General features: G+C 41.7%; 2 protein-coding genes and 1 long non-coding RNA gene across 4 annotated transcripts; 1 reads left to right on the top strand and 2 right to left on the bottom strand.

The window, feature by feature from the left end:
- Positions 1-4,186: 4,186 nt before the first annotated feature.
- On the bottom strand, positions 4,187-5,211 carry LOC6524495 (ubiquitin-conjugating enzyme E2 4). Its single transcript, XM_002100316.3, has 2 exons — positions 4,566-5,211; positions 4,187-4,504 (listed from the first exon to the last, which is right to left on the bottom strand). The coding sequence occupies exons 1-2, from the start codon at positions 5,076-5,078 to the stop codon at positions 4,271-4,273; spliced, it is 747 nt and encodes a 248-aa protein (XP_002100352.1). The 5' UTR covers positions 5,079-5,211; the 3' UTR covers positions 4,187-4,270.
- A 64-nt stretch (positions 5,212-5,275) lies between these two features.
- Positions 5,276-7,715, top strand: LOC6524494. Of its 2 annotated transcripts, none has more exons than XM_039373978.2 (2): positions 5,276-5,356; positions 5,419-7,167. In XM_039373978.2, the coding sequence occupies exon 2, from the start codon at positions 5,434-5,436 to the stop codon at positions 6,949-6,951; it is 1,518 nt and encodes a 505-aa protein (XP_039229912.1). In that variant the 5' UTR covers positions 5,276-5,356; positions 5,419-5,433; the 3' UTR covers positions 6,952-7,167. The 2 variants fall into 2 exon arrangements, with proteins under 2 accessions (XP_039229912.1, XP_002100351.1); XM_002100315.3 differs by adding an exon at positions 7,201-7,715 and having other exon boundaries at positions 5,283-7,014.
- A 4,643-nt stretch (positions 7,716-12,358) lies between these two features.
- LOC120321463 lies at positions 12,359-24,045 on the bottom strand. The gene is made up of 2 exons (XR_005561084.2): positions 23,879-24,045; positions 12,359-15,280 (listed from the first exon to the last, which is right to left on the bottom strand). It is a non-coding gene; the product is annotated as an uncharacterized LOC120321463 (long non-coding RNA).
- Between the last annotated feature and the right edge of the window lie 1,690 nt (positions 24,046-25,735).

Genomic DNA, 25,735 nt, shown 5'->3' with positions numbered 1-25,735 from the left:
TGACGTTACTCCACTGATGGACATGAATCTGTAATGGAATTCAATAAAAGCTGAGAGTGCAGAAACCGTTTGACACGGAATTCAATCGACTACGGTCCTCCGGCAATGGAAACTGAAACTGCCCCAGAAATCGAGAAGGGGCTTTCCCGCCCTTTTTCGGGGGCGGGCCTCTCGGTTCGGTTGGCTTTTCCGAGGCAATTCCAGTGTGTGGGCGTGGGCATCGAAACTCATCAGCCATCAGCCATCAGCCGAACGCTTGTCGGGCTCATTTGTTAATTTTGTGCAATATCGGCGAGTGGCCATCGCCCTGTTGCCTGTTGGATGCCGCCATATCCCCTGAATCCCCTGAATCCCCCAAGCCTTCAGTCCTTGAATCCTCCAGTTTGGGCAGTCAGGAGCATCACATACATAGTCATCGGGATGGGGAGTGAAACATTTAACATGCGGCAATATTTATTGCCATGTGACACACGACAATGGGGTATATTAACTGCAAGGTGAATGGCTGAGTTTATTCATTTACGCGTACTCATGCCGAGTACTCATCTCATCTCTTAGGTACCAACAAAGTAACACTAAATAAATAAAATAAGACTTTATAGATCTGATAGTAACATACGCTTATCCTGAGTATTTCATTACAATTTCAAAAAAATACGTTAGGTATTTAAATAATATTTTGTTCAAGCTAATTCAAAAGTTGTGTGTTATGTTTCCACGAGAAATAATTTCATGCTCCAAATGAATGTAAATAGGAAAATCACAAGTTTGTAGTCCGATCGTTTGGTTAAGAAGCTCCTGTAGATAGCAATTTGCATGTAAACTCAAATCGCCTTTGGACCATTAGCCATCACGAATTAGCCCGCCATGGAAATGTGCAGCAAATGAGAATTCGATTGCAATGAGAACACAGTTCGCGCATGTGGCATCATTGGGCAGGGGACACCAACTACTCCTCGTCCTAATTAACCGCCCACTTGCAGGACACCCATTATGCAATGCGATTATCGACCCAAGTCGGGGTCATCCCACAGCCCACTTCCCACATCCCACATCCCATATCCCATATGCCCAAAACCCATCCGAATCCACATTCGAAGCTATGACGGATTGTCGAAGCTATTTTCCTGTTTGCCGGCAATCGCCAACTGCCAATTGCCAATTGGAATCGGGCGACTCTGTGGGATTAGCACGGGTGCGAATGCAGCGACGCCTGCGGCGCTTGACACATTTGGCGGTTGAGGGTTAAGTGGGTCGAGTGCGGAATGGCGGGGCCCACGGGGGTTAATGAGAACAGGTGCAGGCAGCATGAAGGAAGTCATCACTTGTGTGGTTTGCCCCACTTGCAGCTGCAAAGAAAAAAAGTTGTCTTTAATTGAATTTCCCTCATTTCTGCTACTAAAACGTTTCAAAATAAAATGTTTATCATAGAACTTTTGTGTTTGGCAAAGAAAATCGCAGTATTAGCAAAAATGCAGTGGATTAATATGTTTTTAAAAATGCCAAATCAATTTGTGCAGCCTTAAAGTTTGAACTGCAACAATTGAGTTTAAATCAAGTTTAAACTAGAACAATTGAGTTCAATATGATGTTGGTCTATATACAATTCCATGCATTCCATCAAAACATAGAGCTCATTAATATGCATTATTTAAGTAAATGAGCCAAAAGGAAGGGCATCTGTTCGTCGTTCGTTTAGTGGGCTTCGCTGGCGACAGTGGAAACTGCCATCTGCCTGGCTGACTTCATTTTTAACGGTCAAGTTGTGTCTCAGTGCGAGCAACTTGCTTTTATTGCATTTTCCCCGGGAAGAAAGCCATCCGATCCGATCCTATCCTATGCTATCCTATCCTATCCAAACCGATGCGATGCGAATGGCCAAGGACTTTGACGTCCTGCCCGGATGTCGATTCCAATAAACGGGAATCGGAACAGGCGTTAAGCTGCGAGCTCTTTATGTGCTACTCTCTACGTTTGTATGCATGTATGTATGTTGTATTGTATGTGCAACATATGTGGGTGCGGTGGGTGGTGGTGGGTTGTGGGTGGTGGGTGGCTGACTGTCCTGGCACTTTAATTAATTTCTTTAAGTTCATTAACGTTTGACTTGTCGGGGGGCAAAAGGGACAGACAAGCGGCAGACAGGCAATGGGCGGTTTTATTGGAAAGGCACTCGGCACTTTGATGACATTGTTGGCCAGACTCTCGGTATCCAAGGGATTTTCATTGCTGGCTGGAGGAGGAGCAGGAGCTGGAGGTGGAGGAGGTGGAGGTGGTGGTCTCCTGTCACTTGGGTTATACGTTTATCACCCTGGATTCATGAAATTGCTGTGCGTTCTGGCATTTCCGCTATATGACAGTATCAATATTGTCACTTGTAGCCTCAACCAACCGAATTGGCGCCTTCATTACAATTTTGCCGATATATATATAAACATTTATAGCCAAATTATGAGGGAAAAATCCTCAGTAAATATTAAATTATTTTATTAATAGTAAATTAATAAATTAAGTAAATATATATGTATATTAGAAGTAAAAAACTGCAATTCGTTTAGCTTTCCGATCATGTTTAGCCGAGTTATGCAGAAAATACAAATCGTAAATATTACATTTTTGGCGAAAATTGTTTTTCGTTATCGTTATACAGAAAATACAAATCGTAAATATTACATTTTTGGCGAAAGTCGTTTTTCTGTTTTTTTGCGTAAATAAATATCAGTATTTTTATCACAGCACTCGAAATAATGGTCCAAATATGGAATGTCATACCTCGTTGAGTTCGTAATTAAATTTCCCATCGAACCGTGTTTTCAAAAAAAAATTCTATTTTTTTCACATTTTTTGCAAATTTTGATGATTTTCCCTTACAAAAAATGCGAAAATATGGCCAAAAATTATTTTGTCAAAGTCGATCAAAAAGTGACTTGGTTGGTTAGTTTTGGTAATTAGTAGTACAAAACTGTAATTCTTTTCGCTTTCTGACCATTTTTAGCCAAGTTATACAGAAAATACCAATCGTAAATATTGAAATTTTGGCGAAAATCGTTTTTCTGTTTTTTTGCGTAAATAATTATCAGTATTTTGATCAGAACATTGGAAATAATGGTCCAAATATGGAATGCCATACCTCGTTGAGTTCGTAATTAAATTTCCAATCGAACTGTGTTTTCAAAAAAAATTTCTATGTCATTCCAATTTTTTGCAAATTTTGATGATGGTACCCCTTACAAAAAATGCGAAAATTTGGCCAAAAATTATTTTAACAAAGTTTTAGCTTTCTGACCATTTTTAGCCGAGTTATGGTTAAAATTTGATAAAAAAATCTTCTTTTTTTTCAAGAAATTGTTTTCTTGATATTTCTTCAATCTTTTCTTAAGCCAAAGGTGTTCCTTCTGCTCGCAGGTCGTTAATTGTGTTTGTCTCACTCTCCTTGTGTTTAGGGCCATATGGGCATTAAAGATTGTCGGCTTGAATACTCGTAGTTCCTCGCACTCAATTGAGGTGACCCCGATGTGCGGCAATCCTTTTTTTTGGTCGTGGTCCTTTGAGAACGTGTCCCGTGTATCGCTGATGGCCTGCATCGCCATCTTGGTGGGATTCGGTGTGGGCGTGGTGGTGGTGGTGGTGGTGGTGTTGGCATCCTTAAACACTTCGCGTTCCAATTCATTTTTCAAAGCTAACCAAAAGCAACCCACCCACGTTCCCCACGTCCATTGGGCCGTGGATGTTTTTCCAACGTTCATTTTTTGGCAGCTCATGAATATTCATAGACATGAGCGGCCAAAGGACCGCGTTGGACTATCTGACACAGTCAGCATTTCTGGGGGCAGGAGGACGACCACAACGACCAGAAGGAGCAGAAGGAGCAGCCTGGGCAGGAGCTGGGCAGGAGCTGAGCATGCTGGCACATTACGCTGGGAGTATTTTGAAAACTGCTTGCCTTGAGGAGGCATTTGTGTACAGGGGTCAAAGGGCAGAAGCAGCTCTCAACTGGCTTACATTTGCGGGCGCCCTTTAAAAACGCCATTAAAGGTAAGGGAAGAAAGTGTGACAACGGCTTGAAATACCTCATATTTATATTTATTTCAGTTTGTACTCAACGGGCACTCATTTTCAAGATCGTAAGCATATAAGTTTTGTATCTCAGCGATTAAATTACTTAACTTAATATACATATGCCTCATTTCATAACTGCAATTTTCTATGTTTATTTTCTATTTGCATTTAGGAGTATTGTGTTTAATATGTCTGGCTGCTCTTGTGATTGCTAATCTGCTGGCTGGCTTGGCATTGGCTTCTGTTCCTGATGTTGCTCATTACGCTGATCCGCATCCTTTTCTCCTTTCTTGTCCTGCACTTTGGTCATCGCGAACAGCTTCGTCCAGTTCCTGGCAATCTTGTCGTGCTCCCTGCGATTTGTTTTGTACTGATCGGCAATGCACATGACTAGTGGATCGTCTGGATTGCACTCACTCATCAGCACGTAAATGGAAAGTAGAACCTAATCAAAAATGAAAAATTCATAATTGGTAAGATAGATTGGATAGTAGAATCAAACCCACCTTGGCCACATTCATCACCGGCGACCATCGTTCGCCGAGGACATCGAGGCAAATGGCGCCGCGACTGTCCACGTTGCAGTGGTAAATCCGCGTGGTGAACCGGATGCGTGGCGGCCGGAAGGGATAGCTGGCCGGAAATCGTATATCCAACCGGAAGTGACCGCCTTCGTAAACGGAGCCAGCTGGCCCATTCACGCCTGCCGTCCAGCGAAGAAGATCCCCGTGATGCAAATCGGCGGTGCAATTCGGCGGCGGATGTTTCCGAATGTCCTGCAGTTCGCGCTTAATTCGCACCACACAGCCGGTGAGTGGTGCCTCGGTGGATTTGCCCGCAGGACTGTGACTGTGACTGTGACTGGTGCTGGGTGCCTGGGTCTCTTCCACGGAGCTGGCCACACTGGCTAACGAGCGCACTTCGGACTCACCATCCACTTCCGTTTCCGCTGCCGCTTCCACTGCCGCCTCCGTTTGCGCTTCCGTTTCCGGTTGGGAATTCAACTGATCGCTGGACATTGTGGCGATTTCGAGTCCAGATTTCTTACTTCAATTTTGTTTGGCTTTCATGTTGCCAGCCAACGCACAAGGCCCTAGTGATTTAGGTCTCACGATCGCTGAACTTTATTCCAAAGGCTGCTCAATTGGGAAAGATGTTGTGAATAGAGTGTGTGAGCCATTTGCACTGCTCTCAATCGACAAGCCGTTCAACAACTGACATCTACAAGCAAATAACACAACAAACATATACATTTTCTTCGATATCCTTGAAGCCATTATGAAGTGTGTGATGTGCCGTAAGCCAACTGTAACGCCGTTTTCCAGGCTGCGCAAGTTCCACGTTTGTGTTTGCTTACAGGAGCACTATCAATGTATGAAATGCGATGTGGCACAGAGGCTTCAATGTGGTTTGTGCGGCCGTGTAACCTTCGTGATCCACGTGGACCTGAGATTCGCCAAAAGAACTGAGATGGAAACGCCCAAACATGATGCGATTAGTAAGAATAGTGACATTACTTGGCTGAGAAAAACCGAAAGCTATTGGACCGACGGGGAAAGTGATCGATCTCATTCGCTTGATTCACCTATAGAGTCCCTTAATTTACCCCTGACTAGAAGTAGTTCCATGGAATATACAAGAGAAAGTCATCCAGGATATTCCGGAGAAAACACAACTCGCATGAATTATAAAGTTGAACCTGCAGAAGAGGCAGAAAGTGACGACGACATACGATCCTGTATTCAACTCAATAGATCTCCTGCACTTACTCTATTACCAACATGTGGCAAAAGTGAAAATGGCAAACCGTATTTGGAATGTTCTGCCAAAATCTGTGAGCCACAGAAACCTAATCCCATTCAAGAGATTGAGGCTAGTAATTTGGACGCCTATGCCGTCGAAGAAATGCGTTTGCTAATGGGTTGTCCCTATAAAGTTAAGAAGTCCGTGGATCCAGAATCCAATAAGGATATACGATTATATAGCACAGAAGAAAGAGAAGCACGAATAGCTGATGTTAACAAGAAATATAAGTACCTCGATCGGCAGCAGAAGTATTTAGCATTTGGGTGTCAGTTTCTGACGAAACGACGACATTTGGAGTGGCTGACATCGGAACCCAAATGTGGATCAGTCCATAATGGAATATCCCTAGTTCGGCGAGTTCTCCATCCTCGCTCAAATGCCAGTGAACAGCAAACTGAAATCATTGAACTTCCGGAAGATTTTGATGAACATCTTTATTGCAGAGTGGCATTACCTTTTCCATTTGTCCGTCTGGAGAAGTCACAATTTCTGGGCATTTGCCCGCAACCAAATTGCCAAAAAGCACTCTATAAGTATAACATCGCTTTTCATCTGACACTGCAACACAAGGCTTGGCTAGTGAAGTACTTGCCATTGAATAAGGCATTCAGTTTTGAATTGGATTTGAAGGTAACCGGATGGAATGCCAAATGCCATGCTGTGATACAATTGCAAGATTTGCTTTCCCAATATTCCAAGCATCAAGTTGATCTGTCCCTCACCATAATGAGTAGACAATGGCAACTGAGTGAAATTCTGGGTGCATCATGCCAATCGAATCAGCGACTAACATTCATTTGGGCAGCCACCACAATCGCCGATTGTTTTCCCCTGAAAGTAAACCTGACTTTGTGGCCAAAGGCTAGCAATTCGCCTGGTGGTAGTACGATATCCTATACCGGAAGTCCCTACGATATTAAGAAGTCCACTCGACCCCATGATTTGATCAAAAGTGGTAGGGTCATTATGCTAACCGCGAATCAAGTGGATGCATTCACTCAAAGGGGCACGCAGAATGTGCGCATTCAGTTTGTGGCCATGATGGGAGCGGAAAAAAGGGAAATATATAGAGAATCGGAAATATAAGCTAACAAAATGGGAAAAATGGGAGATCAAGAAAGCGTAAATCAAAACCCAGCATAAACAAAGGTGTCGTATTTTAGTTCAAAGAACATGTAATTAATTTGTTCTTTTTTTTTGGATTGGCTGTCTGCATTTGTGCAACCTAAATGTATTACCTACACTTTTTTGTACTCTACGTTCTTAAGCATTCTTTAATCAAATTGGCTTCTTCTTTGCTCACTTCCTTCGCATTTTTCTCTTTTGGAAAATTAGGAAAGTGAGAAAACAGCACTGGATGATGTGGCCAGGACGAAGCAGGAGGGAGAATAGATCTAAGGAAAGCGACACTCAATTTGCAAAATGCAATAAATTGAATGAAAAGTGTGAAAATGAAGAGGAGTCATCAGCATCGGCGACAACACTAACGACCAAACAGAGACAGAGACAGAGACAGAGACAGTGGAGCGAGCGAGATGGATGGAGATAGAGCATGACGCTAAGAAAGCCAGAAAATGTAAATGAAAATTCAAGAAAATTTAATAATAAAAACATCAGCATAAAGTGAAACGCATAAAATCCAATGAAATGTAAAAGGCGCTCGCTGGACCTTCTTCCTGTTGTGTTCTTGCCTGCTTGCCGTCTCTTTCTCTGCCCGATCACCCGTCTCTTTCCAGTGACAGTGGCGCAAGCCGTGGCCAAAAAGTATATTTTTAAAATGAGCTACAAAAAAATGTTGAAAGGTACCTATACCATATGGAATATAGTTTGACTAAAATAAAATATAAAAATATCTTTTAAATCTGAATATTTCTTTATAGCAGCTTTTTAACTGGTAAGTAAACAGTTTAAAATGTTAAACTCTTGAGGTGTGATTTCTTAGACAAATAGCTTTAAACCCCCTTGAATAATTGAGAACTAAGCCTCTGGACGGATGTATGTGGAAAATAGCGTCGGGTAATCACATTTCTCTGGTATAGTACGGCAGTATGACAGTGTCCTGCAGCCGGCAGGATATGCTCAATTGAACATGTTGATTGCTGACAGCGCGTTCTGACCCACCGACCCACCAACCCACCAACCCACCAACCCAGCAATCCAGCAAACCCACCAAATCCGCACACCCACCGACTTCCAGCGACTACAACCACCTCAACTCAACGCACCACTGCAAATGAGGAGTCAATTGAAAATCAAGTTAGAGCTGGCTTTAATGGAATTAGTTCTACATGGCAGCGAGGCATCTGCGAGATGCAAACGCAAAAGCAAACTCGAGCTCAATAGCAAAAGCACCCAAGGATGTATGCGAAGCAGGCATTATACTACTACTATAGCTCCGGAAGTTCCACTTACTTACCTCTGAGTATCTGTGTGAGTATCTGTGTGAGTGGATGGGCGAATGAGTGGGCGAACGAGTGAATGAGTGAATGGGTGGCTGGAAAGTGATGTGGATGGATGGGGCACCTAGGCAAACATTTAAATGGAGCTCGATTGGAGCGCTGGGAAGCGCTGAAAAGCGTGTAAATGAAATTAGAGAGCTGCCACACCCACAAGGCTAGCCAATGCCACATCCCACGTTGACACTAGTTTTAGCCTCGCCAACAGCAAACAAGGTAGGAAAAATGGGAATCCTGGTAAGGCGATTCAAGCTTAAATGGCGCATAAACAAATGGACACTGTTTTTAATAATGAATTTTACATTGATTAATAAGGAAATGTAAGCAAATGCTGAACTCTTTATCTATCTATAGCTCGAAGTGTTTTAAAAAAATTACTCATACCACACGTATGCCAGTTGGGCATTTAATTGATATACTTTTAAAGAGTAAAATGTAATTTCAATTATTTTTGAAACTTAGTAAGGTATGAATAATATTACCAATACCACTGCTACTGAGAAACTAAAAAGATAATATATATATTTTCCGTTGAACCATTTGGTGGAATAAATGTTCGCTACAAATTACAGTGACATCTTGAACCTTTCGAACTCGAAACTAAAGCGATATCGTCGAGGACTCGACAGAAATGATTGAATGAGTGTCGGCTTGAATGGCTGGGCGAATTGGTGCATGAATCAATGAATGAGTGAATGAGTGAGTGCACGAAGGGCAATGCTATAAAGTCCAGTCACCGTTTCCACAGTGAATGTGATTGTGGGTGTTTCTGGGTGGCAATGGGTGTTTCTGGGCGGCACTGGTTACTGCCAATGATGATTCTGGGTGGGAGTTGGAGCTCTGGGTAGCCCAGGGTTTTTCTGACGCGACAGCTGATGGGTTATTGGACGCTTGTGGTCCCTGGTTCTCGTGTGTGCGATGGCTGCCTTGTGTTGTGTAACTGCCTTTGTAGCTTAATTGAATTTAAGTGCGACGCACAATATGCAATATTGCAAAATGAATCATCACATGTACAGTATACTGTACAGTGTACACATGTATGCACATTGTACACATCCACATTCACATTCACAACCCCACTCCCACTCGCTGCTGGCAATTTTCCACAGCTTTTCCTTTAGTTTTCCACTGGCATCGTGAAGTGCATTTGACTTTGTTGCACGATTTGTCGCCGTACTTGAAGTGTTGGCCAACCATCCGCCACTTGCCAAAAGCGTCAGTGTCAAAAAGGTTGCCTTACTCGGCAAAACTTTGTTGGCCCGGCTAAAATAGTTTTATTAACTGACAATGCAGCTGTAGTTTTTTGCTGGGTTTGGGCTTCACTTACTCAGCTGGCTGGCATATTCATGATTATTAAATTATTAAAAGTAACTAAAGTCTTCAAAAGCGATACCACCGATCTAAGTCGTATAAATAGTACTTTAATCTGTCATTTATTTATGTTTTTTCTTTCACAATATGCAATACTGAAATGTTGCAAAGAGAAAATAAACAGAAAGCAATAACTTTAGTCAATGGTAGTGTTTTTAAACTGCATATGTTTGTTTTATGCAACCAAGGATACTCTTTAATTGCTTGGGCTGCCAAGTGATTACTCGCTGGACTCATGATTTCCAGTTTGAGTGTGGGTGGGTGAATGAATGCACTCGTGGGGCACTCACTCGGTACTGGAAAGTGTTGTGCTCGACTTGAGAGCATCGTTAAATGTCGCTTTAAAAAGTTCTGTCCTCGTGCCGCGTTTTCACGCCTCTTCCCCAACCACGCCCCCAAATTTGCTCGTCGCCTTTCTTTTTTTTTTAACATTTTCCACGCCCTTTCTCTCCTTTCCGCCCTTCTCGTCCACCTTTTTCTCACCAAGCAGTTACGGCACATAAACAAACAGTGCCAAACAAACAACTCCGATGTACGGTTCCACCTTTCTACCACCTTTCTACCCCCTCCCCCTCCCTTCCCCCTTTCTCCGTAGAATGGCAAATAAAAAGCACTGAGCGAAAATCGATGTGCATAAAAGAGTAGCCAACAAGTGAACAAAACAAAACAAGCCAACGGAAAAAAGTCGAGTAACAGGATGAAGGAAACTTGGACCAGTCCACATTAGCGCTGAACACTCCCCTTCCGTAAATAAAAAAGAAAAATGTCACACGGTTAAAAACACGAACAATTTACGAGGGGAACTCGACCATTAAATACCCATTCCTTCTTTTCTATCATCATGCTGCATAAACTATCTGAAACTGCTATAAACTGTCTAAATCTTTCTAAATACATTTCGACGCCATACAAGTAACACATTTTAGATGTATTCTTATTGCATGCTTTTGCAAAAACTTGTATGTTTCATATATTTCCTAGGACTAATATGCCCCGAAAGCTGTTGTGTTGACAGGGTATGATAGGGGAGGTGGAGAGGAGAAACAATTTGTAGGGCCGCGTTTTGGCGACCAACGCAAACACTTGGCACTTGGCACTTTTTGATGTTGTTAGTGGCCATGTCTGCTCTCCAGTCTGCCCATGCATCTGGATGGGTATTGGTTTGTGTTGGGGTTGTGCAGCAGTGGAGCAGTGGAGTATCCGGATCCGGGCTGGACGCCCAGCTTGGGGTGACCATTCCTGCAGGTGTCGCCGCGCAGACTTGCAAACTATGCACATGGCGGTAAATACTCCGCTCGCCACGTGGCCAAAACCGCGTTCCATTGCCGTTTCCGCTGGCCAAACTGGCTCGGCTCCTCAACTTTCAACTTTCAACTGGCAACTGGCAACAAGGAGCAACTCCTGCCGGGCGCTTAAATTTACTGCCCTCAGGCATTTCATTTGGTTTCCCCAAACCAAATGGAGGAGGAGTGTCTGCCATTTGACACAACAAAAAATGGCAAGAAATAGCAGCAACAGCAGCTACAGATAGGTTAGCCTTTTGGCATTGCCACTGGCTTAAAATTTGCAAAAAGAAAAGAAAGAGAAAATCATTTCGATGGTTTTAGCCACTGGATTATATTTAAGTCGTTTATTTATACTAACAACCATACTGATAAAGGTGAGCAAGCGTTTTGAATCCATAAACACTTCTGAATGATAAGTACTATAAGCACTCCATAGCTGAGCATTCGATTAATTTGTTTTATGGCATTCATTCGATTTATGCGACAGACGCGAAATAGCAAATATGCTGGCATTTCAAATTGCAGCGCTCGTAATAAATTGAATCAACCTTAATTCCAGATAGTAAGTTCTGCCCAGAACTTGGGCATTTCATCGCACCACCACCACCCACATCACTTCACGCGGAAATCAAAGACGCTTCCTTATTTTTCTTTAGTTTAAATTGCAGGAAATTACTTTCCAGTGGCAGAGTGGCACTGAAGGGGGTCTTGTCTTGCCCTTACCCATTTTCCCCATCATCTTTTCCCTGATATTAAAACTCAAAGGTAAGCCGGGGGAAATTGGGTGAAAAACAGAGTGGGGGAGTGGGGGAGTGTGTCTCGCCTCCCTTTTGACCATGCGGATATTGAGAAGAGCAGCGAAATCTTAACTGCTACTTATCGAGTCGCGCTTTCATTTCGGCCCCGTTGCCACGGAAATTCATCAAAATCATATAAACTTGTTCCCTGTTTGCTTGACTGCCCCGCCCACTTTAGCGCCCACTTCTGCGCCCACAACTGCCTCGAATCTCATCTCTCGAATCTGAAGTCTCTGGCTCTGGCAGCATTGCGGTCTATCGTTGGCCAAAAACTTTCCTTTGGACCATCTGCATGTTTTCTTACACGGTTTTCCACGATAATCGGCTTGTTGTTGTTCTTGTTGTGGTTGTTGTTGGTGTTGTTGGTGTTGTCGTTGTTGTTGCGGTTGCTTGTGGGTGCGGCTGCCACTGGCACTTGAGCAATATTTGATTTTCCTCTTTGATGCCATTAGTTTTTCTTTTATTCGCCTGCTTTTGCCCTTCGAAGGAGTCACCCTCCTTTTCTTTCATCGGATTGGGAGCATTAAATGTTAAAATATTGATTTAAAAAGGCCAATATAGAATATATTCATCAAAAAACATGTTGATTTAAAATGTATAATTGAGAAAATGGTCGTTGATTTACATTTCTTTCACGTTTAACTACCGTTGACAACAATTTCGTGCTCTAAAATACTGGGATATAATTAAACTTATTTATAATTGTGTTTTTGCTTGTTTTAAATTGTTTAAAAGTATTTCTTTTAAAATAATCTTAATATTCTAAAGCTACCATTGTTATTCTTGAATTTAAAACAGTAATTGTTTGATATTCCCACACTCAAAGTAAGGGCATTTCCAGCCTCGACCTCTTGAGTTTGACATTTGATGGCTTGATCTTTTTCGTCCTGCGCCTCGTCCTGTTCCCGATCCTGGCCGTGGTCCTCCATCTGAATCTGGGCCTCCTCCACCTGGTTCCACCTGGTCGCAGTCGCATTCGCAGTCGCAGTCCGTTTCCTGGCGCAAAACGCGCACTCCAAGATAAACTTTTGTAAATGAAATTGCAAAATATATTTCTTTAGCTTCGCTTTGCGCTCTCCACTTGCCGCATTTCCCCCCGCACTTTTCCCCGATTTTCCTCCGATTTTCCTCCGATTTTCCCCCGATTTTCTACCCGATTCCAACCAGCCAAACTCCACCCCGCCACTTGCCGCTTTCCACTTGCCACTTTCCACTTGACAGCTGAAGCAGATAATGCGTTTTGCCACTGTTGCATTGCCCCAGAATGGAACCAAACGGAATGATGAGGGGACTGACTGCTTGTAAAAGGATGGGCTGTTTGAGGACGAGATGGGTGGGTGATGGGTGGTGGGTGGTGAGTGGTGTGGCTCCCCTTTTGGTGCTTAGAAACCGTTCGAGTAATCAAAGCTCGACTACTTGCAATGCCAAAGCAATCAGCTGTCGGGCCCAGGGAGCACCTGGAATAACAGTTTCCGCAGCTCCACGCTTTTCCTTTCCCCATCTATAGTGAGGTAGTATATCCCCCACATATATATATGTATATATATATTAATATGTGAGTTGGCAAAAACACTCCCGACAACAATCTGATGTGCTGTACAAGTGATGTACAATGATTAGAGTTATTAAAAAAGGTATAAATTCCAAAAAATTCTTTAAAAAATAATGTCACAAATGAATCCTGTCTTAGAAAGTACAATAAAGTTTGAAATCTTAAAACAAATATTATATTTCCTGTGCTTAATATTACTAACTTGAACTTACATTATTTTTTACATTTATTTTTAAGTAGAGCTACATGAAAGCCGCAAAGAAGTCAACTGCAAGCTGAAATTAGATGTGTTTGTTTCAGTTGCCGCATGCAACTAATATAGTGATGTAGTGGCACCACAAGAATAAGCCAGCGAGAAAATATAAGCAATCTCCAGATTTATGCAACCTCAACTAGGCAAAAACAGCGTCAAGTTTTCCACGTCTCCCATATGAGAAAAATGTTTGTTGGCTGCACAAGTACTATATATGTATGTATGTACATATGTATGTAGAAGTGTACGAGTGTGGAGGTTTTTCGCCCAAAAAGCAGCTAACACACGTGGAGCAGCGCAATCTCAGTTGCATTTTAATTACCGAATCAAAAATCAGGCAAGCGGAAATACTTATGAATTTCTTATGAAGGCGACGACGACCAAGAAGGCGTCGCAGTTGCAGTCGCAGTCGCAGTCGCAGTCGACGTCGCAGCCAGCGTTAATATCAAAAAGATGGCCAAAAAGAGCGGCAAGAGTTTGAGCAGGAAAAGCGAAGGAAAAAGGCAGCAGCTGCTCGCATTAAATTCCCCACCCCGCCCACGAAACAGCTTTAGTTTTTGGCTGAAAATGCAGCGAGGAGATCGAAAAGTTACAGAATATTTAATGCATATTTTTGCGAGTTGTAATAATCAAGGAAAAATATACAAGTTTTCTAGGTCTCTGTTTTTAAAGAAGTCTTAAAATATATCTGCTTATATATACTTCATTCAAATGCTTTTTTTTTCAGATTTTTCCTTTAAAACCTAAATTTGTAACAGACATGATAATTTAAAACATTACAATTTAGATCTTGTACTTAGTTAATTTGCAAACATTTCGATCTCCTTTCGTTGAGAGACACAAAAACAAGAACTACAGCCGACTCACAAACACATCTGCAGGCAGTCAGACAAATTGGTTTAACACACACATATCTACACTCGCACACACATGCAGGACGTGTGTGTGTGTGTGTGTGTGTGTGTGTGTGGGTGCATATGGAAGCAGGATTCAACGTACAATTGCGAAATGTGAAAGATGTTTAATTCAAGTGCGGGCGTTTTTGGGCCAGCTTCTGTATTTGTATAGGTATCTGTATCTGTATCTGTATTTGCGTGTGTGTCTGTGTCTGAGTCTGCCAACGAGTACATGTGTGTGTTTGTCTGGGGGTCTGGGTCTAGGCCACGCCCCCCTCCCTTCGGCCGCCCCTTTGCGGCTGCTGCGGTTGCACTTCACTAAAAAATGATATACTACTGACATTTCGCATGTCTACTGGCCGGGAATTTCGGCTCCTTGCTGGATATCCTTGCTGGATATCCTTGCTGGATACTCTTTAGGATCCTTTTGAGTTACTTTCGCCACATCTGCAAGACACACTCGCATTCACATTGCCACTTGGGCGTCCATTAGGGTGGAACCTATTCCTTATCGTCCTCATAGTCCTTATCGTCCTTTTCGTCCTTTGCGCCTTTAAAAGCTTGATGAGCCGTGACAGGCGGTTTTGGATGCAGCTCGATTTGGACTGTCTTCATGGCTGCTCAATTACGATGTCCTTTGTGTTCGGTGGCATGCAATCAAGTGCAATGAATATGCTCCACTTGGGAGCTAAATATCAAAGTAAGAGGCTTTAATAAATTGCGAAAGAACTACTTTCCACTATGTTGTCTAAGACCGAATTAGTTGAGTTGTCACTGTGGCTGCTTTAGTGCAACTTGTAATACCTGTAATACACAGAAAAATACATTTGGCTGTAAATATGTGGAGCTTGATATCCGTACACCGCGTTCTTGTTTTAATTTTTGTATTTTTTATTTCGCTTTATTTTTTGGCAACATTTTGAACCGTTGGTAATTTGTCTGCTGCTTCTGCTGCTGCCAGTGAAGCTACACACATTTGTGCTTAACAATTATTTATTTATGAGGTTAACATCATTCAGATGCAGCGACGTTTGCTGCTTTATGAATACATAAATGACACGCCCACCGCCCCCGCCGCCCATTAGATTGGCTGGCTGGCCAAATGACCGTTGCGAATTTGATTGCATTTACATATGCAGATACAGATACATATACAGATACAGATACAGATACTCGTACTCGTGCACTTGCGGGTCATTAGGAATGGGGATAAATAGGATAAAGCCGACGCCATTATTTTCGCCGACATGGCGGCTTAATCCTCGCTACCTCACAAACAATTGGGCTAAATCGCAAAAAATTACTTGGCTAGAAATAATCCACTATAAGTTACATAAATATTGATAGCATGCAGCTAATTATGAAAGTAGTAATATATATTGTATTATTCCCCCTTTATTAAGATGATCTTTTTCTTTGAGAAGAAGTAAATAAGAAATGTATTTACTTATAAAAGATAATATAATCCACAATAGTATGCATTCACAGGTACACAGTGTCGGGTATTTGATGGGCAAATTAGTCCCTAAAAATATGAAATATACTCTCATTACCTTAATCCGGTTAAAGGCCAGTGCCAAGACTCCATCTGCAAGTCCAACGACTCCAAGCGGAATTATATTTGACTGGGCCAGCGCTCAATATGTGGATTTTATTGTGTTGGCCGGGATAATTGCTTCGGAGGCAGCATCATCCCAATATCCCAACATCCCACCATCCATCCCATCGACCCCAAAACCATCCCAAACGATTCCATCTGAACGCGAATCTGCTCGTCTCCAAAACGCCTTTGGCCCGTGGCCCAAACATACTCGAATACTCGTAGAGAGTGGCATATCCGGATGGATATATGTACATATATAGGGACTTGGCCATTGTTTGGCTGCTGCTCATTTGGTTTTGGCTTATTGGAATGGCGAATTGGCAATTGGCTGCACTTGCCGCGCGTAACAACTGAATATTGAATATGAAGCGATTGCTTGGCGGCTTCCCCTGGCACGTCCATAAATATTTGATGCCGCCCACTTCAGCCCCGCCCCTTTTCGCGCACAGATGCAGGAAGACACACAGACTCATGCGAATGTGAATGTGAATGCAGGAGGAAAAATGTGTGTAATTGTGCACAACTCATATGCGAAGATATGGATCGTTAGGGCAGGGATTTCAAAAAGAAGAGCAGCGCCTAAATTCAGAAATTCATTGCGAGGCCCGGTAGTCGAGCCCAACCCAACTATGATTATGCAGGAGGAACGCCACTTCTTACACCGAAAAAAAAACACTTTTATTTCAAGCACATTTGGTAAATAACTTGGATACAATCTGCAAAAAGTGGGATGTAAAGAAGCCAACTTTAGATAGAAAATAAGGTAGTACTTATTAACAACTAAGTACTAACAGCATAAACAGTTTTGTAAGGAGTTGTATTTAAACAAATATGTAATGTTTAAAAATAACTTAAATGAAATAGCATTTTTTTACGGTGTCTATGTTTTATTCAGCGAATTGGGCTGCGGGAGTCTGTTATTGTGTATCGCAATATTCTTATTTAGTTTCATTGTATTTTCTTCGGTTATCCACCACAAGGGGCATAAATATTTGAGCACCTTTAGTGCCCAGCATCCTGCGAATTCCCATCATCCTGTTTTCCCTGCCCATTTCCCTTCCGTTTTCCCTTTTCCATTTCACCTTACCACTTTCCCCTCTCCCGTTTCCCCTTTCCCCTTTCCCCTTTCACTTGGCCTCCTTCCGTTTGGCGCCAGGAAAATATTTTGAAATTGAATCAAGTGCGAGTGCGAAAGAGGATTAGGAATTGGCTTAGGCCAAATCAAATCGGCTAAGAAACATCATTATTTTGTGTGGAAGGCAACGAGTTTGAGCAAAGTTGAAATCGGTATTTTCCCTAGGAGAAGGAATTTAATAAAAAAAATATGTTTCTTAGCTAAAAATATAAATAATTCTTGAGACCAAAGGCATACCGAGTGCTACAAAACTGATTTAAAATACCTAAATAGTGGCAAAGTTGACGCAAAACTACTGCGATGTAACTCTCGAATGCGACAGGATATTTTGGCTGGGAGCGAGTCAAAGCCAAACCGAAATCGTTTAAAAGTTAAGGCCAAGTTTGTGCTCTTTCAAGGTTTTGCGTCTTTTGACTGCAGACTAATATCCCTAACGAGATTTTTGCGATGATGGCAAAATGGTTGCCTCGACTTTGGTGTCATTAAAGCGCTGGAATGCGTGGCTGGCATTTTTTTGTTTTCATTTGGTTTTTGGAAAAGGTTGTGGGAAGTGGGAAAATGGGAAATGCGAAATGCGAAATGCGTTTGCCAAAAATGCCGACCGACTCATAAAATGCAATGTTGGAATAAAAACAAATTCACGCGGGTGCGACAAACCAAATGACAAGCCCATTAAGGACTTACCAACAAACACACACACACACACACTCACACACACGTGTGCAAACATAGCTCACCTAGCCATACGCAAGGATATAGAAAGAGAGAGAGAGAGAGAGAGAGAGAGAGAGATACTCACGCACACAGGCACAGGAGGCAGGAGCACGTCTGTATTCGTAACTTTTGCAATGATTTCGCCATTAGATTTTATTTGCACTTTCGTTGACATTTTGCGCAGCCCAAAACAACACAAAAACAAACAACCCAAAAAGGATATGGCAATGGGAATGGAGATGGAGATGGAGATGGGAATTTGCCGTGGAGTGGAGTGGAGTGGAGTCGTCCTGCGGTGCATAACGTTTTAAAGCGGCTACAAAATCTCCAAAGCACACTTGAGTTAAATCCAAGGATGATGCCACGACCTGAGACAGGTGCTCCTTACCGGCTCAACATCGAAGGATGTTGCAGGCAGTGGAGGAGCAGAGGAGTCCTGGCCCGGCCAAATACGTAGCAGTGGATGTGCCATTACCACAGTCAGACAGATGGAGATACATCCAGCAACCACATATGACACTTGTTAACCCGACAACAACAAGGGACTCCAAGGTGGGTGGTTGGGTTGGGTTTGCAAAGGACGAGTGGGGAGTGTGGAGTGTGCACCGCTGAAAATGATACGACAGTGCTGGCACTTTGATTGCGAAAGTGAAGTGAAGTAACTCCAACGTTGAGAATAACTAATTTCTAAAAATAATTTACCAATTAACAAGATTAATAGAAGAACTACAGGCATGCTGCAGGCACTTTTAAAGATGTTTAAAGTATGCCAGTAATATTTTAATAAAATTGCTTAAGACACAAGTTTTTGAATGTCTTTGGTTCTCCTGTCATCTTTCTTCTTAACTAAGTTAAAAACTAATTAAAAAAGTGTAAGCTACAAAATAGCCAGCTTGGCATCACAATTCGAGAAGAGCGAGGTTTCTAGAAAGGCGAATGGCGAATGGCGAAAGGGAAGCTGCCGGGAGCAAAGGACATTACACATGGAACTGGACTAGTTCAAGACAATTCTCGTCAGGATTTTGGACAAACATCAGCCACGAAAGAGACGACACATGCGGGCTTAGAAAGAGACGGGCTGAGTGATAGGGGGCTGCGACACACGCACACCAATAAAAACAAACGGAACGATAGGACATTTGGAATCCTCATTGCAACGAAAGTGATTTTAATAATAAATGACATTTTTCCCCCTCCCCGGAGGGCCGGCAAATGGGGGCGTGGCCTTAACCTCAGCTCTGTTTCGTGGCCAACTATCCCCCTGGAGCCCCCGCAGAATCCTCGCGAATTTTAGGACTCATTTGGGCCAAATCAGACAAGTGCCGCATCAGCAAAGTTCGAATATCGAGATATTGGATGGTTTGTTGGTACAAAAGTGAGCAGCAGACCTTTGGAAGTCACTTTTGGAGGTTACTTTTGGCAGGGATGTTTGTAATACGCGATATGAAATTCATAGGAAAAATAGCATGAGAACAAAGAACTTCATGCAATAAGCCAGAAATTGTATTTTAAAAAAAGAATGAGTTAGAAATGTTAGCTAAAAGTACGAAACGCTTCCTATGCAACCCAGTATTCATTTGAATGCCTGGACTCCAACTACAACTCATGAAGTGGGATAAATTCATGGAATCGACCAGCCCATCTGTCAATTGCCGGTCACATAACTCATTCGCCTGTTGGCCAATGTTCATCCAATTACTCGAAACTTTCCCCGCAACTCGACGCCTTCGAAATGGACTGTAACTGTAAGCTAATCCGAGACCGCGAAACGAAGTGCTGAAAAATTAATAGCCTGCCAGCGAGCATAGCCTCAAAGAGCCTAGAAGCCCAGACTAGAAGCTCATAATTATGAGTGGGCGTTAAACAAAAGGGGGCGGGGCCCGTGGCTCAGCCATAACTCATAAACATAAATTTAAATTAGAAAACAAATGAAAACCGCGCCGTGTCGTTAATTTTCCCAGCCATCCCTTATCCATTTCTTGTCTACCCCTTTCATTTTCATCGCCCCCCTTTTAAATTTTCCCTCCTCTTCTTATTCAACTCAACGCTGGAAAATCGGACAAATCAGGCTATATTCAAATGAGTCGACGAAAGTTGGCGAATCGGGTCAGCGGGTCAAGGCATTGGATGGATAGATACTTTGAAATAAATCAATTGCGAAATTATTGAATTTATAACTTAATATATTTGTAATATATATATTCTGAATTTTTCAAACAATTCACAATTACTATTCAAAGCTGTACATTTTGTTTCATGAATGAATACTTTTTTATAACAAGTGAGTATTTTTTCTCAATCTTGCCATGGGTACTCCCTATATAGATATCAATTACTTTTATATAGTGCTCATATCGGGGATACATCATTTACTTCTATATAGTGCTCATATCCGGAATATATCATTTACTTCTATATAGTGCTCATATCGGGAATATATCGTTTACTTCTATATAGTGCTCATATCGGGGATACATATCGGGAATATATCAAAACCACAAACGGAGCTAAGCGGATGATGAAAGTTTCAGCAGACCGAAATGGCGAGCAACACAACACAAACAGCAAAATGCGACCACAATCGATGATTAAGGAGGGGTAAGTGGTAAGGGGTATGGGGTATGGAACTATAGGGTATGAGTTTGGGGTCCATTGAGCTTCTCGAGAACAGGAGCTGGGGAGTGGCCTTGCCTTTGATGTGGCCAAAAAGCAGGACGAACAACTTTTTATTCCATTCCACTTGACTCGACTCCACTTTGCTACGCTTTTTGTTGGCAGATCTTGATTATAAGCCACATTAATGCACAGACATGCCTCGAGTAGTGGAAAATCGGGGGGTGAAGAAATGCGGTCGGTGTCGGTGTCGGAAAATGGGAAAGCGAGAAAACGGGAAAATGGGTAGTAGGGTTCGCACTAAAAGCCCACAGAACGGAAAACGCGCGGGAAAAAATTAGGTACAGCTCTTTGCCGGTCAGCACTTTTAATTAAAACAAAACAAAACAAAACAAAACAGGACCAAATACAGCAGAGAATGGAGGACAGCGAATAGTTAAATAATGCATGAAGTGCGTGCGACAGGGACAGGGACAGGCAGCAGGCCAACGGAAAGAGATGGCAATGGCCAAGAAGAAAGGGACAGGAGACAGTCAGAAGCCAAATAAAGAAGTTCCAAGTTCGCAATAAAATGTGAACGCAAAATGTGCGGAAAATGTGATGGTCAACAAATTATCAACAACAATAACGCCGAAAAGAAAAGCAGGAAGTCGCAACAAAATATAAGAAATGGCTAAAAATATAAGAAAGGGAACGGCGAAAACGAAACAGAAGCGGAAGTGGAACGGAAAAACTGGACGGGTCACAAAACAAGTGGCTGCAAAAAAGGCCCAACGAATGAACAGCTGTGAACTATGACCCCAGTTTTTTTCCCCCTTTTTTGCAGACATTTAGCAATGCCAAAAAGAAAGGAATTTATTATATGTGCACTGAAACAAATGCTTACGGATACGCAATTCCGATTTTCTTCTGCAATATTTTTTAAAGTTCTGCATGCAAGGAAGTAAATGTTCAAATGTTCCTTCCCAAATAAATGCTTTACAGTGAAATGCTTTTGTTGTAAAATTAGTAAGCCACTTGCAATTGGCGCAGTGTATTTATATCAACATATAAATAAAAGTGGCACACAAAACGAACGCGAAACAGAGAAAACCAAGCAACTTTTTTGCCCATTATTTAAGGCGCTTGCCTTGGCGGCTTGAGTTGCCTTCCCCTCGCGGGGCTTCTAAATTGGTATTATACGGCTTAAGTGGGCGTTGGTGGGAAAGGGGCGGGGCTGGGTTCAAGGGTAACTAACAAAGAGACACCTGATGATAGTTCTAAATGGGGCTTAAGGGAAATGAGCTCGGTGAACCAGTGCTTTCAGCTTATTATCAGTAGTGCATTCTGGTCTAATTAGATTTTTCTTCTTATGTATTGGGGTTTTGCTCTGCAATTTAAATTAATAATCTGCATTATTAACTCGTCAACCGATTTCGGTTCCCAGAAGTTCATTAATGGTTACCTTTTAGCTCCAAAACCGCTAAATTGGAACAGGAAATGTGATGTTATTACAACGAAACGCTTACAGAAATCATTTCAAAGAAAACATGCATCGAAAAGTCCTGAACTTTGTGAAAAGCTGCAATCATGTGGTAGTTACATCTATTTTTGCTTCTCTGATTGATGAACTTCGTTTCAATTTTTCAATGAGGCCAGTATGAATTTAAAAGAGTAACCAGACTGCAGGCTGTGGAAAAAGGCAGTTGAAATTAAGTTGTTACTTTTGTGGAGAGCTTCTTTCTGTTTTTCTGTGCTTTCCGTGTGCCTTTTTCCCGTTTTTCCCTTTTATTACTCCATCATATTGTCCCAGCGACGAATGGAAGACATTGAAGTGTTGTGCATGGAAAGAAATCAACACAGTTTCGGTTTTAATTTGAATCATAAAGATAATTATCAGCAATCCACTTGTACTTAATGGCAGCTAAATTGTATGTTGTCGATCCCGAAACGAATTTAATGAGTGTTAACTTACAGTAATTTAATTAAAAATTCCAAAATGCCTGACTACGAAACTGCACTTGAAAATGCAAAATTTGAAGAGTAGAAGGCTTAAATATGTTGAAAATAACACAAGTGAAAATATATAGCAATCGATTTATTGCAGATTAAAATTCTTAAGAAATCAGGATGTATGAAAAGTCTATAAATCATGGACTAGTGTTCAATATTTTCTCAGCATTTTGTTGCGGTGTGAAAATAGAGTTTTCCCTGGGCCAAGTCCATTTTGGCCTGGACTTTTTAGTCTTTTTAGTCTCGTTTGGCTACCCGTTGACTGTTTTTGCCCCTTGGCCCGGCGAAAAACCTTTTGGCCTTTCATTTCGGTCAGCTTGCACTTGGCCAGCCAGTCGCTGGGAATGTTTATTGTTGCTGCCGTTGTTCTTCGCCTTCGACCCCTCATTCTTTTGCTCTACCAGCCCTCCTTTTTTGTGGCTAAATACAAAAGGCAGCTGGTTTTTATGCCTACATCCCCCCATCCCCCCATCCCCCATTTTCCAAGTAGAAAATGTCTGGCTTTCGGCTTTCTGGGCGGTTTGGGTTTTTTTTTATTTTCTTTTTTTTTGTGCCGGCTCGGTCGGTTGTTAGTTGCATGAATATGAAGTGGTCTTATAATCCACACCAAACAACAAAATGACCCAAGTGCGAAATTAAAAGGCGAAAATGTGCCATGGGCGGGGTAAAAACGGGGTGTGGACCAGCGTTTGAGTTTCGGGTGCGGGTTTGGGTTTGAGTTTGGGTTTGGGTTTGGGGTAAAAAGGCCAAGTGGAAAAGAGGAAAAGGAAGCGGGCTGAAACGTGATGACTGCAAAATGAAGACATTGGAACCGGAAGCCTCGGACTGTATGCGACACAAAAACAAAGTTCCCCTCCCACGTCGAACAACAAACAAAAAATGCGAACAATATAGTTGATGTTCCGGCTATAAGATAGCTGCTACTCAGGTTGATTTATTGTCTGTGGATTCACGCCAATTAAGAAAACAAGAGCACGGAAATTGCCGGTCTCCTACTTAATGCCTATGCAATGTAACGAATTCGATTCGGGTGTTGGGTAATTAAAATTATTAAATGTTTGCTTTAATGCATTGTTTTTAAGCATGAGTTTCGGAGCTTACAGCAGATCTTATAAAATTTTCAAATACCAAATGGGATTTTTTTGAATGCTTCAATGTTAAAAAGAAATTTTTAAAATTTATAAAAAGTATTTGGTAAGCACATTTTCAAAATCTTTATTCATTGATTTGCTGTGCATTTGTTTTCCCATCTTTTTCCATCTTTTGTTAAAATGAAAACAAATACTTCACGCTAAGCTTTTCGAAAATCCAAAATCGTAAATTCTTTTTATTGTGTTTTACATACATTAGCACAGCCAGTGATTTGTTGCCACAGGTAATTGAGATTTATTCGAGTGCCTCGAGGATGTGGACAGAACGAAAGGGTTAAATGTGTTTTGCTGCGACTCAAAATTCAGCTGATGTTTCAGCCAAAATACCCCAGTCCAAAATAAAATCCGGCACATCCTGCTGTTAAGCAGTGTTTCTTTTTTTTTTTTTTAACAGCGATTTCTCAAATTCTCTCGGATTCTGCGCAGTGGAAAAGAAAGAGATTTCCGGTGCTGTTCTTTGATATTTTCAATAATTATGCGTGGGTGTGAAACTCGGCTAAGCGCAGTGATACTAATATAAAGAGGTCCTTTCCTAAAATTGCACATCGCTCTTTCGCGTTGTTAATCCTGGAGTCATGCGCTCTGTTGACCGCTTCAGCTCTGTAAATATTTGTTATACATTCTGTCTCTTATACAACTCTTATACCTCCTCAGGGATTGTGTCTCAGCTAATCTGTTCTTTGCTGCAATTTTTATTCGGAGTTCTTCATACTTGTTGCTAATCTCATGTGGAATGGAATTTAATTCACTTCAAATACTTCATGAGTTAATTGGTAAGGTATTTTGATGTGCTGATTCAATTAACTTGGCAATGCTAACTTCTATCGACATTAAGTAGATTATTGTTGCCTGTTGGGTATGTTTAAGCAAATTCAATTGAGTAACAAGTGACAGGCAAAAATTGTAAGGTAAAGCAAATTTGAAAAATAAATCAGTTGACAATGCAAATACAAGTATTTTGAATGCTTTTCTACGAAATTGATTACTTAAAAAATGTATTCCAAATTGAATGGTTTCGATCTAGAATTTTAGCTCTGCGATTTAATGCAAGAATATATTTTAATAAATATATGTATATATATATATATATATGTACATATCAAAAAAATGTTGCATGCACATAAATTTAATGAAATTTAAGACAAGCATACATATTGTATAATGTAATGTTAGTAAAACAGCAATAACAGTCATCAAACATAATGTTAAATACAAATGTTAATGCCAAATAATGTTAAATACAAAATAGTAAATGTTAACTAAAATTACGAAAGCGTTTGTCAACAGAAATTTGTTTTCGAAAGAAGCGTTTCGAAAAACATCGCCCAGCGAATTCGAAAGCTTTTAGGACTCAATATCTTTCAGTCTGAAAATATCCCTCAAGCCTACTTTTGCCAACATGGTACTTTTCCAGGCTGGGATTTTCCTAAGGTTTTCCCACCCCCAATTGACCACCGAGTAAAAGCAACCACCCTCCACCCCTCCGCCCTCTCAGCCACCCAATCTCATGGGCATAAGTGCTTGCGTTTCATAATTGCCCTTGTTTGTGGCAGCGTATTAAGTTGTTCTTGTTCCTGTTTCTGTTGCTGATTGTCCGCATTGCGTATACGCCACGTGGCCGCAGAAAGAGAGGGCATAACCTAATAGACAGAGAGAGAGAGGGAGAAAGGGACAGAGATAGAGGGAGATGGCAGCACAATTGCATATTGATTACAGCAAAACTCTCCTGTCGACAACTCCGCGGTGGATAATAAATTTCCAATTATGATCGGTGAGAGGAAGAGGAGGAGGAGGAGGAGGAGGAGGAGGAGCAAGAGGAGGCCAACAAAAAAAGAAGTGAACAAAATGAGGAAACAGTGCGAGACTGCGAAATTTATATGTTGAACAAATTGGATTAATTATGAAACCATGAAAATGAGGTTAATTCCTTCTGGTTAAATAATCGTTAACTATTCGAACCCGGCCTTTAACCAAATCCAATCGCCGACCTCCCGGGGGATTTCCATATGGCTGGACACGTGCGACATGCAATTCGCAATGTGCAATTCGCA

This window comes from Drosophila yakuba, chromosome X, assembly GCF_016746365.2.
Source record: "Drosophila yakuba strain Tai18E2 chromosome X, Prin_Dyak_Tai18E2_2.1, whole genome shotgun sequence".
NCBI lineage: Eukaryota > Metazoa > Arthropoda > Insecta > Diptera > Drosophilidae > Drosophila > Drosophila yakuba.
Note: the sequence above shows the minus strand (reverse complement) of the source record. Positions and strands in the feature narration are given on the sequence as shown.

What these genes read in the sequence shown, in the direction of transcription:
- LOC6524495 (XM_002100316.3), bottom strand. Translation starts at nt 5,078, where the DNA reads ATGTCCAGCGATCAGTTGAATTCCCAACCGGAAACGGAAGCGCAAACG. An exon ending in CGGTGATGAATGTGGCCAAG is followed by an intron (nt 4,505 to 4,565) that starts GTGGGTTTGATT and finishes ATTTTTGATTAG; the next exon opens with GTTCTACTTTCCATTTACGT.
- LOC6524494 (XM_002100315.3), top strand. Translation starts at nt 5,338, where the DNA reads ATGAAGTGTGTGATGTGCCGTAAGCCAACTGTAACGCCGTTTTCCAGG.